The sequence below is a fragment of the Phocoena phocoena genome, chromosome 16 (assembly GCF_963924675.1).
Source record: "Phocoena phocoena chromosome 16, mPhoPho1.1, whole genome shotgun sequence".
In the NCBI taxonomy this organism is placed as follows: Eukaryota; Metazoa; Chordata; class Mammalia; order Artiodactyla; family Phocoenidae; genus Phocoena; species Phocoena phocoena.
Window position 1 is genome coordinate 38,861,971 of NC_089234.1, and position 16,911 is coordinate 38,878,881.

At 37.1% G+C, this 16,911-nt stretch overlaps 1 protein-coding gene across 2 annotated transcripts in view; it reads right to left on the reverse strand.

Moving 5' to 3' along the window:
* The window catches only part of A1CF (APOBEC1 complementation factor), a 77,646-nt gene that overhangs the window by 33,340 nt on the left and 27,395 nt on the right, over positions 1 to 16,911 (reverse strand). For both annotated transcript variants that reach the window (XM_065893809.1, XM_065893810.1), the window contains one exon: positions 1,652 to 1,786. In XM_065893809.1, coding sequence (XP_065749881.1) covers positions 1,652 to 1,786 — 135 coding nt within the window. The remainder of the gene's footprint in view (positions 1 to 1,651; positions 1,787 to 16,911) is intronic.

Sequence of the window (16,911 nt, forward strand, 5' to 3'; positions counted from 1 at the left end):
GATCTGTTATCTGACTCATGGGCAAAGTCAGGATAAATAAAGAAAACACGTACAAGTGGCATTTCAGCCGGAGTTGCCAGAATGTATATTTTTGGCAGAGCAAGTGACCTTTCATCACACAATTATCTGGGGATTTATACGACATCTTAGGGACCAGAAAACACATTTGTCATCAGGAGCACAATTTCTTGATAGATTTGTCCTTGCCCTTTACATTGGCCTCTGAGGCCTCCATAGTTTTTATCTTTACTTGGTCAGACTCACCAGTGATGTTTAAAACCAAAACCAAGAACACTCATTTGGAGCCTTGTGAAACTGACTTCTTAGCTATCTTTTCCACCTACCATGATATAAAGGTGAACACAAAAGGTGTGTTTCAGAGGATGGTCCTGGGAGCCCTGTTTTCTCCATCTGTAGGCTGAAGGTAAATGCTAGCCTCAACACAACTGATCCAGGGCCAGCACCTCCATGGTACTCATGTGTACTCACTCTATCCCTCTCAGTGTAACTCCTCTGCTTTGCTTATATACTATTCCCTCCTGCTACCCCAACTGTTCTCTATAATCCAGACACAGTAATTCATTATTGCTGGCTGCTGTAAGACGGGTGGCCCACACAGACGTGAGGGACACGCGTGGGGAGAAGAGGCATCATTAAGCTACTTCTATTATGTCAGTGGTGTCTGACCCACAGGTCAGCCCCACGCCACCCCCCGGTACTCAGTGATGGACACCTATTTTTTTCTGGGCTCATTAGGAAAGAGTTCAAGCATATTTCATCTCTGCATTTCAAGTGTTTCTTGGTGCTCATTTTCATGTTCAGTATATAAGATTCTTATAGGATTAAGTCCTTGTAATTTATGCACGTGCCAAGTGACGTTGTTTGTATAAAATTAAGAGTAGTTCTGAAACTGAGCTGAACTACACACACACACACACACACACACACACACACAACTGATTTTGGCATTTAGGAAAAGAAATAGCTAAACTCTCATTAAATTTTCTAGGAATTTTAAACACCATTTGGTAAATTACCGAAAATGTTAATTTTGTATTTTTACTTTAACTTTGGGTTTAGTAGCAAAACATCATTTGGAATTCAAACTGAGGAAATTTATTCCTTAATTATATAGTGACTTTGAAAAACCATGTTATTAATCTTGTTGATTGCATTCAAATTTGTAGAAGGAAATTTCATTCTCGATCAATATGTATGGGGACACGGTTGAGCCATGACATACATATTTTTTAATGTGAAAATCTTACACTTTATAAAACCATATTAACATTTCAAAGTTGAAGCAATATCTTATCTTAGACAGGTTGTTGTGGTGTTATTCTAGATTGATAGACCAGTTGAGTTTGTAGTAAGATGGCTATGCTAGTGGAGATGGGGGATTGAAATATAGATTAAAAAGTCATCAGCAATGGTAGTTTCAGCTGTCAGTAACAGGACAGCTGAGTCAAGGCAGTGATAATTCGGGGCCAATCACTAACAGCTGGGAAGGTTTTAACTTTGTCCATGATTGAGGAATGGTAATTGGAAAAGAAACCATCACTGACCAAGAAGAATGAGAGTGAAAGCAAGGTGAAGAGAGTAGTATTTTTTTCCTTGAAAGATTAAAAAAAAAAACATCTTTTAGACTCACTTTTTCACATAATGGTATAAGTTCATCTTCAAAAAGGTCTCGGGGAAGTTTTCCAATAAAAATTTCACAGCCCCTTTCTGGGGGTGCAGCATCCCAACCAGGCGGGGGACCACCATATTTTCTTTGTCCATTTTCCTGCAAATCCCATGTGGATTGTAGGAGGGAGAGAAGAAAGCAATAGAATCTTTAGTTTGAGTTCCTCAACTATTTTCAAAATCATTTCTCAATAAGGAAGATACTTATTGACAAGTAATAGTAGTGGACTGGTCAGAGGATAAAAATGGACGTCTCTTTTGTATGAAGTTTTTAAAAAAATATTTATTTGGCTGCGCCGGGGCTTAGTTGTGGCACATGGGATCTTTAGTTGCAGTATGTGAACTCTTAGTTGTGGCACGCACGTGAGGTCTAATTCCCTGAGCTGGGATTGAACCCAGGCCCCCTGCATTGGGAGTGCGGACGCAGTCTTATCCCCTGGACCACCAGGGAAGTCCCTCTTTTGTGTGAATTTCAACACCGTGCTCTCGCTTCAGCGACTTGCTCCAGAGAAGCACTGTGAAAACTTATAAAGTGCTGGACAAATATAAAGGGTTATTTTTTTGGTTTGTTATTATTTTGCCATTCAGACTCACCAATGCCTGATCGTCAAAGGATATGATTATAATTTGAATCTGGGGTTCTGATTTAATATTGAAGTCTATGAGGTTCTGGACCTGAACTACTTGGCTCCATGACCCACTAGCTGTGGGGCATTGGGCAAATTGCTTTACTTCCCCAAACCTCGGTGTTTCTCATATATTAAGTGGAGATACTATCCGCTTTTGATTAAAGGAGATAATGTATCAAATATGCATGGCACAGGTCTTGGCATGTGATATATATTCAATAGCTATTAATTCTCTTCTTGCCTCCCTGGATTGAGGCTGTTTCATGCACTGAGCAAGGCAATGTAGGCCCCTAAATAGAAACATCATGAAGGTTAACATTTGAAAGAGTGGACTGGCTAATTTTGGGGGTAACCAGTAAGGCACTTAAATCTGTCTTCAAAGCTGACAAGATGGTGAAAGGTGTTTACTAATGTTGCATCTCTGTGGAGAACAATGCTGTTCTCAGTCCAAATACTGTAGCATTAGCTTCTATTTTTTTTTTTTTCCTTTGTTCTAAAAAATCCTTGGTAAATTCAATGTCCTTTTGTCCTTTTGGGGGAGGAGTAGCACTGATGCTTGTCTGCCCTGCTGTCTGTATTTTGCTGAAGGTTAATGACCTAAACATAACTTCAGGGGCCCCAAAGTAAAAGATAGGCCTAATCCACTATTATTGAGCTGAAATAATTCATTTGCTGGAGAAGAATAAATTTACTTTCCACTTAGGTATAGCCAAAGCTCTTTGTTATACTTTAAGTGATTGTCGGAGAAAGGAAAACATAAAAGACCAAATATCAGTATTATTGCTAACTTCTACAATTACTACTTTAAAAAACTTTTATACCGTAAAATGATGTTGGATAAAACCTAGTAATGTATAAAGTAAAAAGAAAAATTCCCCAACGCATCACCCTACCCATCTGCAGAAATAGTTACTGTTAAGTTTATCTGCCTTTCCAAATATTTTTCTATGTATATTTTCAAAAGACATGTTAGTTATTTAAAGACATTGTTTCTCACGATAGTTGTTTGTCAAAAAAAGAATCAAAGTAAAGCAGCTTCTAGTTTCACTGTTAAATCTTTATATATACTAACTTGAGACTTTCTCAGTTATTTTATAAGTGGTAGTACAAAGGCTTTTTGGATGACAGTATTTAAGTATTTAAATGATGTCTGTTATTGCAATCATTTAAAAAATTCCTACTAATTTAATCATGTTGCCTTAAGTTAAAAAGATGTCATATGGGTGTTCTACATTGCCTTGATTACTTTTTGATTCAAGCAAGTAGGTGCTTTTCATTTTACTAAACGTTGAAATGTTTGCCTCAAGAGTTCTTGTATTTTTTTCTTCCCCTATATTCTTGCAGGATTATCCAGTAGAAAAACTGTCACTGAAAAATCTGAGAAATAAAATGTTTTATACGTACAGGAAACAAAACAAAACAAAACGTAAGAATTCAATGAGCATATCTCAACCAAGAACTTCCTAAAAAAATGAATCATATTTTCAGAGACATATTTAAAGTTTTCTTACTTAACAAATGCCTGTATAACACTTAGTATATGACAGCACTGTTCTGATTCTCAATATCATGGGTTAAGGGCTATTACTATCCGGACCTCACAGAAGACAGTTAAGCCCACAGAGATTAAGTAATTTGCCAAGATCATGTGGCTGGGGAGTGGAAAAGTCAGGATTTGAAGCCAGGCAGTCTCATGTCAAAGGCCATCAGCTTAATCCCTACTACATTTTGCTTTGTTATGTGGTAGCCTAATCACTTATAACAGATTCACACATTTAAGTACTTATTTATGAAAAAATTATCATGCCGCTGAATTGAAAATTCTCTGCTGCATTTAAAATCCTTTCCGATTTCCAATCGTTTTACTACACAAATTTTAGGGAAGAACATTATCTCATACCTACTGCTTACAGAGAGATGTATTTCTATTGCCATACTACAATCTACTTCCTTGGGTCGACTGTCACCATTTGGTTTATGTTGTTCCCTCTGAGGCCATTTCTGTATTTCTTAAATGTCTGGAGATATACTATTCAATGGATTATTGGAATACATTTAGTATAAACTTGGCAGTATTTTTACTATTCATGCTGAGGAAACCAGACTTTCATCGCATCATAGTGAAATGGTTATTCCAGAATTTCTCATTTGACAAGCTCTGTCTGATAGCTTGAAAATAAATAGGCAACCAGCAGATTGACCTTTAGAATTTTCCCCTCAACTTTCTTGCTATAATTGTTAAAAAAAAAAGTCACAAACTATTTTGTGCATGTCACGTATATAGGAGAATTCATCTGCTTATAAGCCAAAATGATTGGGTAGGAGAGATGATTAATTCTGTTGTTTCTGTAAACAATTGAAATAAATTCACCAAGAGTATTTTGGGGGATCACCAAGAGTCTGACTGGTGAAGTTCAAGCACTGGGGGAGATTTGCCCTATGAGCCACCCACTGGGCTGGGAATGCACCAGTGGTGGAGGTCCAGGCCACTTTAAGACAGGCGCTGGGCATTAGTCATGGGGTTGAAATAGCTGTCCGTTACTCGGAAAGGACAGTTGGGAGCTGGATTGCTGGTATTTTAGGCAGTATTTTTATAGTTGAGGAGTTTAAAATAGATAAAGCCTAGTTATAGCTGCTCTTTCCTCTCCTGGCTGATGTCCTTCTTGTGAGATGAATTCCTCCAGCAGCACAAACGTATTAGTCATTCAGAGAGAGAAAATATAGGTTTTTGTTTTCCATGAATGTTTGTTCATTGAACTCTGGGATCTTTTATTTTTTCCAAAGACTTGGAAACCATTTATTCTCTCAAATCACACATAAATAGGTGAAGACCTTCAACTGTGTAAATTTAAAAATTAAAGACCTCATTCTGACTATAAATCCAGTGGCTTTAATTTAAATACTGGATACTGAGCCTACCCAGTAAGTATTTGGAAGTCCCTTCTGTTGCAGATATTTTAAACCTTTCATGAAGGAACCATAGAGTCTTTAAGAAATTTTATATGCCATCTTCTTGACCTTGGATAAAACCACCCAACCTTTAGTAAATGATTCTAAGCAATAAATCTTAGCGTGAAGGACAAGTGGACGGAGTTAATTTGGGCCACCTGGCATCTGATCTTTTAATACATCTGGGAAATCTGGGCAAAACTGCCTTTTTCCTATAGGAGTTAAAAATAGCAGATACTTGCTTTTCTAGTGTCCCTTGCAACTAGGACAGTAATGGTTATAATAAAGTTAAATTGAGTTCTGGTGCAGAAATTTTCAATGTGCTAACATTAGTGTTGAATCCTCCTTGGATACATTTTCTTATCATTCCAGGTTTGTGGTGTGGTTTTGGGTTTCATTCCTAAAAACTTACTCTTTAAAAAATTTTTAAATTTTACTTTATTATTAAAGTATAGTTGATTTACAATGTTGCATTAGTTTCAGGCATACAGCAAAGTGATTCAGTTACACATATACATATCTTTTTTTTCCCTAAAAGCTTACTGTTGAATCTAGTTCTCTAAATTCAAAATTTCTGTAAACCAGCATCCTTTTAATAAACTCCCTTTCTGCTTAATCAGCCAGAATTTACCTCTAATACTTGCTCATGGTAGTAACAGCAGCAAAAATCAACAGCTAAAACAGCGCTAACTCTGAGTCAAGCAATGTGCCAAGTGCTTCCCAGGTATTAATTCATTTAATCTTCTCAACAAACCTATGAGGCTGATACTACTATTACTTTCATTTTGTAGGTGAGAAATCCAAAGACATAAAAGCAGTAAGTGGCAAAGACAAAATCTGAATCCTGAGTCCATGCTTGTAGTTATAACATTTTTCTCTGTTTTTTTATATTAACCCAATATGCTCATTTTACAGATAAGGCAACTGAGTCCAGAGATGTTATGTGACTTCCTTAAAGTTACACTGGTTAAATTTATTGCAGAAAACACTAGACTAAATGTCCTCTGATTCTCAATCTGGTGAACTTGGCAAATATACTGTTCAAAAGTCGTGATGACTTTTCTTCTCAGGCTTACCAGCCTCACAATTTTGTATGTTGTGTGTCACACCTGCTTTCTTGTTCAACTTCATCAAACATGGACACCAGATGGTTGGTCGTCTCCCATAAATGAACCGATTCATAAACTAGAAGAATATTAATTAATGAACCCTCATTCAGTCTATTTTTCTGAGTAGTAATTTCAATTCCTTTAATGGTTCTTTGGAAATTTTATATTCCAAATCTGTAATCATCTTTGTGGTTCCCTTTGGTCCTTTGTATTTTCTTGCCAAGAGGGAAGAAATTGTGTATGTTTCCTTATTCAACTGCTTTCAGCTGTTCTCCTACCCATTTTCCAATTGACTATGTTTGATCGCTCAGGTGCTGGACAATCTCCCCATGCTTGGTGACGTTTCTAACGTTCACAAGCATGCCAGTCGCCACCGCCATACCAAGAACAATGGTTCCATGGCTAAACTCCTGTGGTCTCTTCTCACAGCTGATACCAATGCATTGAGAACAGCTTTCTGGACTGTGTCTATTGCAGTTCATAAATTAATACCATATTTTCTTGGTTGTTGATTTGAAAGATTGAATAAAGGTCTTTACAAGGCATTAGTTTTATTACCTTTCACCTGTGTACCAACTATATATCTCAATATGTGATAGGGTTCAAGGCAAATCTAAGGGGCCTTAAATAAGATGTACCAAAAGAATCCTCTTAGATGTGACTTTAACTTTGGTCTGCTAATGCTGTTATTGTTGTTGAGGACAACAGACGGTGCTATAGGGAATGTTTATTTTGTTAATTCTGTATGGAAGATAATGATCTGTTTTGTGTATTGTTTGTTTACCTGCACATCTTAAGACCAGTGACTTCATATTGGTAAAATCTATTTTAGGCTAAGAATTTTTCGAAGGCAGAATTTATTTAACTTATATACTGTGGAAGTTGGCATTACCATTAGCTATTTTTTAAAATCTTTGCATTCATATATGAATGCCAGATATTTTCTTTAAAATAGAAAGAGCAATGATAATTGTGGTGTAAAGACTGAATAAATGGAATGTTTGAATTTGTAGAAATGTGGTACTATAGTTAGTAACAAAGAGGCAAAGTTAGGGCAGGAGCATAACACATGAATATAAATTTAACTTTATCATCATACAGCCCAGAGTTTCTCAAAATATTTTATGTGAGGTAATATTAGGTGGTTTATAGACCAATGCTTTATTTTAATAGTTATGCATTTATTTTATTGTACATCAGGAAAATATATTTATCACATAAAACCTTTTCCACTTACGTAAAAGTCTACTTTTAACACTAAACTCAGTATTTCTATTCAAGTTATTTAATGAATTCTAAATAAATATTATTTTTGGCTGTATGTGTTTCTGGCAAAAATCACAAAGATGCAAATAGATTTTGGCTTTTTAAAATTTATCTTTGTTTCAGTCTTCAAAAAGCTTCCACATTTGATATTTTTAAAAAAGTATGGTTCATAAAAACAGCTATCAGCAAATTATGAATCATGTTCCTGTATCACTTGGGAAGACTGACTGTTGAAAGCCTATTGCCTAGGAAAATAGTCCTAATTTCATTTCAAGTTGCTAGTTGTCTTATGGAGGCAGAACTAACTTGTTATCAGATGATGCCTTTAATAATATCATCTTCTAATATTTTCCCTTTATGGATTATGTGTGACAACCACCCTTGAGGAATTCAGTATCTCAGTTGTTGAAGTATTTAAGAGCAAACAGGCTTTGAAAAATAACTTGCATTTTGTAAATCTTATTATACGTTTTTGGCCAATTCATGGGTATATTAAATTCAAGAATATCCTTACATAAAATTAGAGATCAGAAAATTTATTTTTTTGGAGTGTGTATGTGTGTTTCTACATAAGAGAACAAGTAAAATGCCAATTAACTTCTAAGACCCTCTGTTCACATTTGCCATGAGCTTCACTAATGATGGACTGCACAGCATATATTACCTTGAGACCAGGATTTGCTGTGTTCATGCTCACTTCTGGCTCTGGGCAGTTGCCTTGTCTTACTGCTGCAATCTCCAGGAACCTATAAATTCCATCTACAAAATAACTAGGTGAAATCTTTGGTGATTCCTTTATCCATTTGGGGCGTTTATCTTTTTGCAATGTGTAATTTATTCAATAGGCCCATGCAACTTTTTATTATAGATACAATTTGCCTTTCTGAATTGACTAATAGTAGTCAGAGATCTGATTAAATGACATAAAGATATCCCCATGCAAATAAGGACATTTGGCCTTATGCAGATAATGAACATTTGGTTTGGGTTAATTGCTCTTCTATCCTTTCCTAGTTCAACATATGCCAAGGAGAATTCCATCAAATGCACTTGTCTTTTAGCATGTGAGAAATTTTATACAGTAATTAATCTCCTTATCACCCCCCATGAATTTTTACAAGCTGAGGGTCTCGGCAAGACACTAAATTTCTCCTGACTTGAAATTCTTCATTTAAAAGGGAATAGGGTTAACTAGGTGATTGCAGAGGTCTTGGGAGGGTATTAGGATGGTTGTGAAAGGGAGGCTGACTTTCACTATATTAAAATGTGGAAAAATGTTCATAGGATGTTTTCTGAGTTAGTCAATAGGACCCTTAAAGGAAATGTAGGGATTTTTAAAACCAATGTGTCTCCATTGCATATCCCCTTGACACCTGGTCCATTAATTACTTAATGACTTTCTTTGCATTGATTCACTTTCTTAAACTTACACAAAAAAGAAAATATCGTTCTCATAAGTGGAGTATCATTTCCCACAAATGGAAGGTCACTATAAAAGAAACTGCAAAAGAAGGAAACCATGATCAAGTTCTAGCCGGACATCGTTGTCTACTAAAAGTTCTGAGCCCTAGTTCTGCTGTTTAAAAAGATTAGCAGAGGGAGGGGATATGGGGAGATATGTATACATATAACTGATTCACTTTGTTATACAGCAGAAACTAACACAACATTGTAAAGCAATTATACTCCAATAAAGATGTTACAAAATAACAACAACAAAAAAGATTAGCAGGGGCTGGAGAGGTGTTTAAGACATACCTTCAATGACTTCCCTCATCAGAAAGCTTAAAATAGAATTGAAAGTGGAATCATTCTCTCATGATGAAATTCAAGGTTATTGAATCCTCTGTCAAGGTATGGTTTAACATCAGTTCGGCTCTCTACCCTGCATCTCTGAAACAATGTTGAAAAAAGGATCACAGCTACTGAAGTCCTACCCAAATTCATTATTGTATGTTTCTGTGATCTCATTTTTTTCTCCTTAGCCTATGTTAGAGGCTCTCTTTGCATGTCATAATAACATTTTAGTTTCTGAAGATGAAGAGCCACTTATTTCTGATTGCCGATTGGTATTAACAGGTAACAATTTAAAAAATCCTGCAGTTGTCTGCAGACAAAGTCTAAAGTTCAAAACAGCCATCTATGCTTCTGTGTATTTGAGTCATGAAATTTACACCAGTTTTTAAGCTGATAAAATGGAAACCCTTATGTGCTTCTAGTTTAAGGGAAAACACTATAATCCATATTTTGCAAAGATTTTGAACCTTATATTGAAGACCTCATACATAACCAACTTTCTACTAGGCTATTGGAGGAGAAATTCATTGTTGTTTGAAAATACCTCCTGGAATGCCTTTCTATTTCGTGGGATGCTGAAGTTCCCATCACATGTCAGGTACACACACTCTCCACAAAAGGATTCACAGAGCTGCTGCTTCATTTGGAGTCTTCCACACCAGCCTATGGCATTGCTGGCTAGTAGAAGCACGGCTTCTAAGGAGCTTGATAATTAAGTTAGCCTGTGGGTGGCTGGAGTGATAAGCTTAGGGAAACACGTGCCTGTGATGATCTACTGGTCCCACCCTGTTCTCATGCTTAGTGCCACTTTAAGGAATTAGGTCATTCACCAAGTGCATGAACGATAAGTCCTTGGATAGTGGGGACAGGAGCAGTTGGTGAGAACAGGCAATAGAGGAAAAAGTAGGACCCAGGAACTATATTTTACCATGAAGTCAAATTCCTTTTTCTGTCCCTAGGATTTTTGTGTGGTGGTTGGAAAAGAATGTCAGTGCCACAGTGTTCCTCCATCTGCTTCTCACTGAGCTAGTCTAGTCGAAGCCATTTGTAAACTCTGGGATCCTAAGTTACTTATTTTTTATTGCATTATTTGTAGGAAAAATTGTAATTTGAAAAATACCCAAGGAAATTTACTAACGTACATTATACCAAACCAGAGAGATAGGGAAGTTAACTTAGTTTGAGGCACACTTAGCAGAGGGATGGTCTCCTAATCAGATCTAGTGCCATCCTTTGTACCTTATGGCTGATACATATCTATTGAGGAACTGAATAAGTTAGAATTAAAATATGCAGTTGCAGTGAAACTCCAAATAAGAGAACACACCTAGAAAGCAAAGTTTGAGAAATGGGAATTAAAGTCTGTATTTTATTCTAGTTTGAGGAAATTGGTCCCAGGAACAGATTGATGACTGATTAAAAAAAGGAAGAGAAGGATGAAGCTCACTGATCTCTCATTTATCTGCTGTAATCTTACTGGATCTTTGAAATTAAGACATACTAATGTCTTCACCGCTGGAAAATGTGCATTTTACAAATATGTTGGTGAATCAGTATCACCCAAGTGGTCCCCTCTGCCAAGGATGCTGTTTTGTCCTTGGCTCCTTGCAATGTTTGTTTGCTCTCATCTTCTAAGTCTCAGCTTCAATGTCATCTTGTCTGAAGAAGGCCTCCTGCCATTGTCATTTAACCTGATTTATGACATTCATAGCACTCAACATGATGTCATTATTTTATTTCTTGTTTATTTTCTGTTTTCCCATGAGTAATTTTCATGAAGGCAGGCACCGTGTCTCTCTTTGTGGAATCAATAAGTGAATGAATGAGGGTTTAGACTTCATTTGGTGGGTAGGACAAGGAGGGATGCCCCTACTTCCTTTAAGGAATCTTAAATGCTCATCTATGTTATAGGAAGTTTTCTTTAAAAACTGTGAATTAGGCATAGAGAACAGACTTGTAGTTTCCAAGGGGGAGAGGGAGCGGGTGGGGGATGGATTGGGAGTTTGGGATTAGCAGATGCAAACTATTATATATAGAATGGATAAACAACAAGGCCGTACTGTATAGCACAGGGAACTATATTCAATATCCTGTGATAAACCATAACCATAATGGAAAAGAATATAAAAAAGAATATATGTGTGTGTATATATATGTATAACTGAATCACTTTGCTGTACACCAGAAATTAACATGGTAAATTAACTGTACTTCAATTTTTTAAAGAAACCTGTGAATTAACTTATAGCAGAGTACTAGATTAAGGATAAGAGTTGGGAGTCAGCAAACTTTCTCTATAAAACGCCAGATAGTTGATATTTTAGGATTAAAAAAAAAAAACCGACCTTTTTTTTTTTTTCTTTTTTTGCGGTACGCGGGCCTCTCACTGTTGTGGCCTCTCCCGTTGCGGAGCACAGGCTCCAGACTCGCAGGCTTAGCGGCCATGGCTCACGGGCGAAGCCGCTCCGCGGCAAGTGGGATCTTCCTGGACCCGGGCACGAACCCGTGTCCCCTGCATCGGCAGGCGGACTCTCAACCACTGCGCCACCAGGGAAGCCCAAAGCTCCGACCGTTTGAAATTGTGAGAATCACTCATAGCCTTCAATCACTACAAAAACAGGCTGTGGCCACATTTGAGTCGTGGGTCAGTTTGCTGACCTCTGGCTTATGCCTCTACTGAATTGTATAACTCTGGGGCTTGTCTTCCAATGTAAAATGGAAAGGGTTGGATTATACCAGTATTAAATATACATGTAGTAAACATATAAAGAATTAGAAATAATAGCCTAATGAACCCAAGCACCTATCATCCAGCTTCAATAATGAAATTTTCCTCATGAAACTTTCCCAACTCTTCTATTCCTAACCAAATGCTTCTTATAAATTTTTTCTACTTCATGAGAGTTTTTTCCTTGACATAAAAATAATCCATATTCATTATAGAAAGTTTGAAACATAAAGAACACAAGGAAGAAAAAACTACTCTCATCAGAGATTACATTTCATTATCTCCCAATATTTGTGTGTGTGAATAATTTCTTAAAATATGATCTGTAAACTGATATATACAGTTTTGCATTCTAATTTTTAACATTAAAATTTGGACATTTCTGCATGTCTTTGAAATCACAGTTTTACATGACTATATAATTTGGAAATATAAGGGTGACATATTTTATATGACCAGTAATATTTTATTGGACACTTAGGATATGTCCAATATTTTTAAACAAATTCCACTATGATGAGCATCCTTATGTCTAAATATTTGTCCTCATTCCTTAGGTCAAAGACTATGGTCAGTTTTAAGGCTCTAAACAGAAAGGTAACACCCACAACTGTATTGCTCACTTAATGCAGTCTTATGATGTCCTTTTAAATTCTGGGTAAATTCATTTTTATTTCAACTACTTGCTATGCATTTTAGGTCAGCTGCTACACCTTATACTTCTATAATGCCAAGGACCAATGCTAACACATTGTGTTCAATAATAGGGACTAAGGAAACAAAACAAACAAGAACAAAAAAACTTTAAGGACAACCACTGGATTAAGCAAGAAATGGGACTGACATACCACGTAAATATTTGTTGTAATAATTTTTAGAAAGTAGATTATCAGGGCTTCCCTGGTGGCGCAGTGGTTGAGAGTCCGCCTGCCGATGCAGGGGACATGGGTTCGTGCCCCAGTCCGGGAAGATCCCACATGCCGCGGAGCGGCTGGACCCATGAGCCATGGCTGCTGAGCCTGCGTGTCCGGAGCCTGTGCTCCGCAATGGGAGAGGCCACAACAGTAAGAGGCCCGCATACCGCAAAAAAAAAAAAAAAAGAAAGATAATAGATTATCAGTAGGGTAATTGGACAGTGTTAATACACACCATATTTTAAATCACTTAAAAATAGTATATAAGAAAAAAAAAAAATAGTATATAAGTATCCTGAGTCTTCTTTAAAAAAATATTCAGACTACTTGAGGGTGATCTTTATTAGCTATATATTTAGCTTTCCTTGTAGTAGAATTAAAACTGATGTAAACTGACTCCACATTGGGTGGAAAGTTTTCTGAAAATGTTCATCTATGAAAATGTATTTTTCTAGATTTAAGGAGAAAATTCCAGCTGAGAGAAGCATCGCATGTCACAGAGTTGATGACCCACGCTAGGGATGCGTTCTGGAGGAAAGGTTCATCATAATGTGATTTTTTTTTTCCTTTGAGTCTCAAAGACATGTATAGTAGTTTTAGAACATCTGGGAAGTACAGTTAAGAGTGAAAAAGTGAGGGAAAAAAAGCCCCACACGTATTTCATTGCCTAGAGAAAAAGTCTGTTTACAAGCTAACATAGTGGCACACATCCAAAATCTTTTTGTGTGGCATAATGCAACTAAGTTGAAAGTTTAACTTGTCAATATTACACAATTTTTATCAATAATATTTATTGAACCTATATATGCAGAGTATTGCATTAATGTTCTTTTATTCTTTAAAGAACTTTGATAAAAATTTTAGCCATGAATTCTAAAGATATCCAATTGTTATTAAAAAGATATCACAAAACATATTTTCAGGCCCTCACAAGCACGTTTTATTGCATCAGTTTGTATATAAAAGACTGGCTCATGTTATTAAGTAACCTGCAAAATTCTATTTTTGACCACTGTATTTGTCCTGCTAGTGATAAGAGAGCACAAATTAGTCCCCCTTTCTTTTTTGAAATCTTGTTTTGCAAGTATTCAGCATTCAATATCAGAGACTGCAAAGAAGAGCAGAAGCAAATCCTTCAATCCCTAATTTAGCAAATACCATAACATTTAAAAATATCATTTTATAGGTATGCTCCCTGAATTGTATTAATATATTTCCCTTCATTTGTGTACAGAGATTTTTAAAAAAGTAAACCCCATGTTCTTTTTTGTTTTTTTTTTTGATGACGATACTAATGTTTTCTCTAATCCAGAGTAGGAAGAGTGAAGTATTGAGAAGGCTAAAGGCTTTTCCCTAAATTGCAGAGTTTGAAGCTATGTCTCAATACATGCTGGTTTCCTCTTCCAGTTAGACAAGTTTGCTGACCAGTCACTAGATTGAGCAGATGCTAGAATCACAAAATCTTGACTAAGAGTGGGGTAGGTCCTAGCCAACCTTCTGGGAAATTAAGGCTGAGAGCAGTTAAGGGACTTGAGTTTGGGATTAACATATACGCACTACTATATATAAAATAAGTAAACAACAAGGACCTACTGTAGAGCACAGGGAGCTATACTCAATATATTGTAATAACCTACAATGGAAAAGAATATGAAAAATAATATATATATATATATCACGGAATCACTTTGCTGTACCTCTGAAACTAACACAACCTTGTAAATCACCTATACGTTAATTTTAAAAAAAGAATTAAAATATAGATCATACTTGCGTGTGGTAGGTACTGGGTTGAATAGCAGGTCTCTGATTTGAAGTCTTGGTTGATTTTCTACACTTTGCAGCCAAAATCAGAAGGTATTTTCCAAATCAATCAAAGTGGTTGACCCAAGTCACGTATATATTTACATCTTGATTAGAGGCTTTAGATCTAGATAGCTAGGTTTCAGAATTTTAGGTTTCTACATTACTAGAAAATTTCTGTTCCAGTAGTCATTCTGCTAACAAATAATTACTTAAAGTGAATCGTGTTACAAAGTTTAAGCTCAACAAAATATTTTTAGCACGCTCTGCCATGCTAATCTCTCAAACTGCAATCTTAAAGATAACATTATAACAGCTCTTAGTTCTGTAAATCTTGCCAGAAATTTTGGCCAGTTGCAGTGGAATTAAGATGGCCTATAAATCTTGGGCAAGCTACCTAACTCCTTGAGCCTTGTTTTCCTTATCTGGAAACTGGAGATGATCATAGTAACTACCTCATAGTGTCGTTATTAGTATTAAATGAGTTATTAGACACAAAGCAGTTAGAATATAAATGTCCAGTAAATGTTTACTATTTTGTAATTGTTATTAGCTTGTGATCTAAAACCTCTATTAATATTTTCTGAATGTAATTGAATATATAAGATCAAAGTAATAGGCAGTTTGGCCGTATATTTTTAGGGGTATTATATTTGAAAACATTTAAAATGATAAAAGTAAAATAGCCTTATTGTTTTTTTCCTTTTTAATGCAAATGTTCGTAAATTATTAGGTTTATGAAAAGATCTCCATTGCTGTTTGAGTCGCTTTTAAAAATGTATTGTTATTTGCAAGCTTTTTACATTGTTCTAATATGTTAAAATTTTCTGTTCTGCAGAATTTTCTAAATGATCACTTAATGACTGTTTACGTTTCATTTGTAACAGGATTTTAAGATGGAATGGGATTATTTTGGCCTCTGGTTTGGATACGAAACTGTAACTGGGCCACAAGCAGGACAAGGAGGTAGGGAGAAACTGTTTGACGGTTTGACATTCTTTCCCCTTGGATACGAAACTGTCACTGGACCACAAGCAGGACAAGGAGGTAGGGAGAAACTGTTTGACGGTTTGACATTCTTTCCCCCCCCCCGCACCCCGGTACGCGGGCCTCTCACTGTTGTGGCCTTTCCCCTTGCGGAGCACAGGCTCCGGACGTGCAGGCTCAGTGGCCATGGCTCACGGCCCCCGGGCCCAGCCGCTCCGCGGCATGTGGGATCTTCCCGGACCGGGGCACGAGCCTGCGTCCCCTGCATCGGCAGGCGGACTGTCCACCACTGCGCCACCAGGGAAGCCCTGTTTGACGTCTTTAACTGAACACCCCCTACCCCTCCTCATCCCTGAATTTAGAAAAAAATATTGAAGAGTTTGAAAGGAATTTTTGGAGTCGACTCAAAGATATTTGGAGCCCACTGCTGGTGTGTTGTGAATCCTAGTTCCCCCTAAGTGGGAGGAATTTTGAGGTGCTTCTCAGCTAACCTAAAGCAGGGGAGACGAGTAGGAAACCACTCAGAACTTGCTATGTATTCCCTGCTGCTGGGAACACACGAAGCTGGTGGGTCTAACTCAGTCCTAAAGTATCTAATGGCAAACAATGGGCTGGCCTCCTGCTTTGATGGTGGTGAGAAGGAGAGCTCATTGCTTTGTATCACGTGCACTTGCAGGTTTTACTGGGTCAGAATGAGTGTTTCCAGGGAACTAGAGTTTGGCCAAATGTAGGAATCAGGGGTCATTTTCCATCTTCTCCAAGAGGGATGCTTGGGGTGTTGAAAAGAGCTCTGCCAAAGGAGACTGAGGCCCAGGGAAGGAGCCTCTAGCTAGAGCAGAGTGTAGCCAGTTGAGAGACCCCTGGCAATGGAATTAAGGAGATCTTTGATGACCCTACAAAGTATCCCAGGAGGTTTACACACCTGCTGGGCCCAGAGCCCAATGCCAAAATCAGTCAAGTAGAAACTTTCCTGTCCCCTCTCCTTTGCTTTCACCCCTTTCTTCTGCTCCAGCTGAGTCAGGAATTCTAGTTAGGAAACTGAT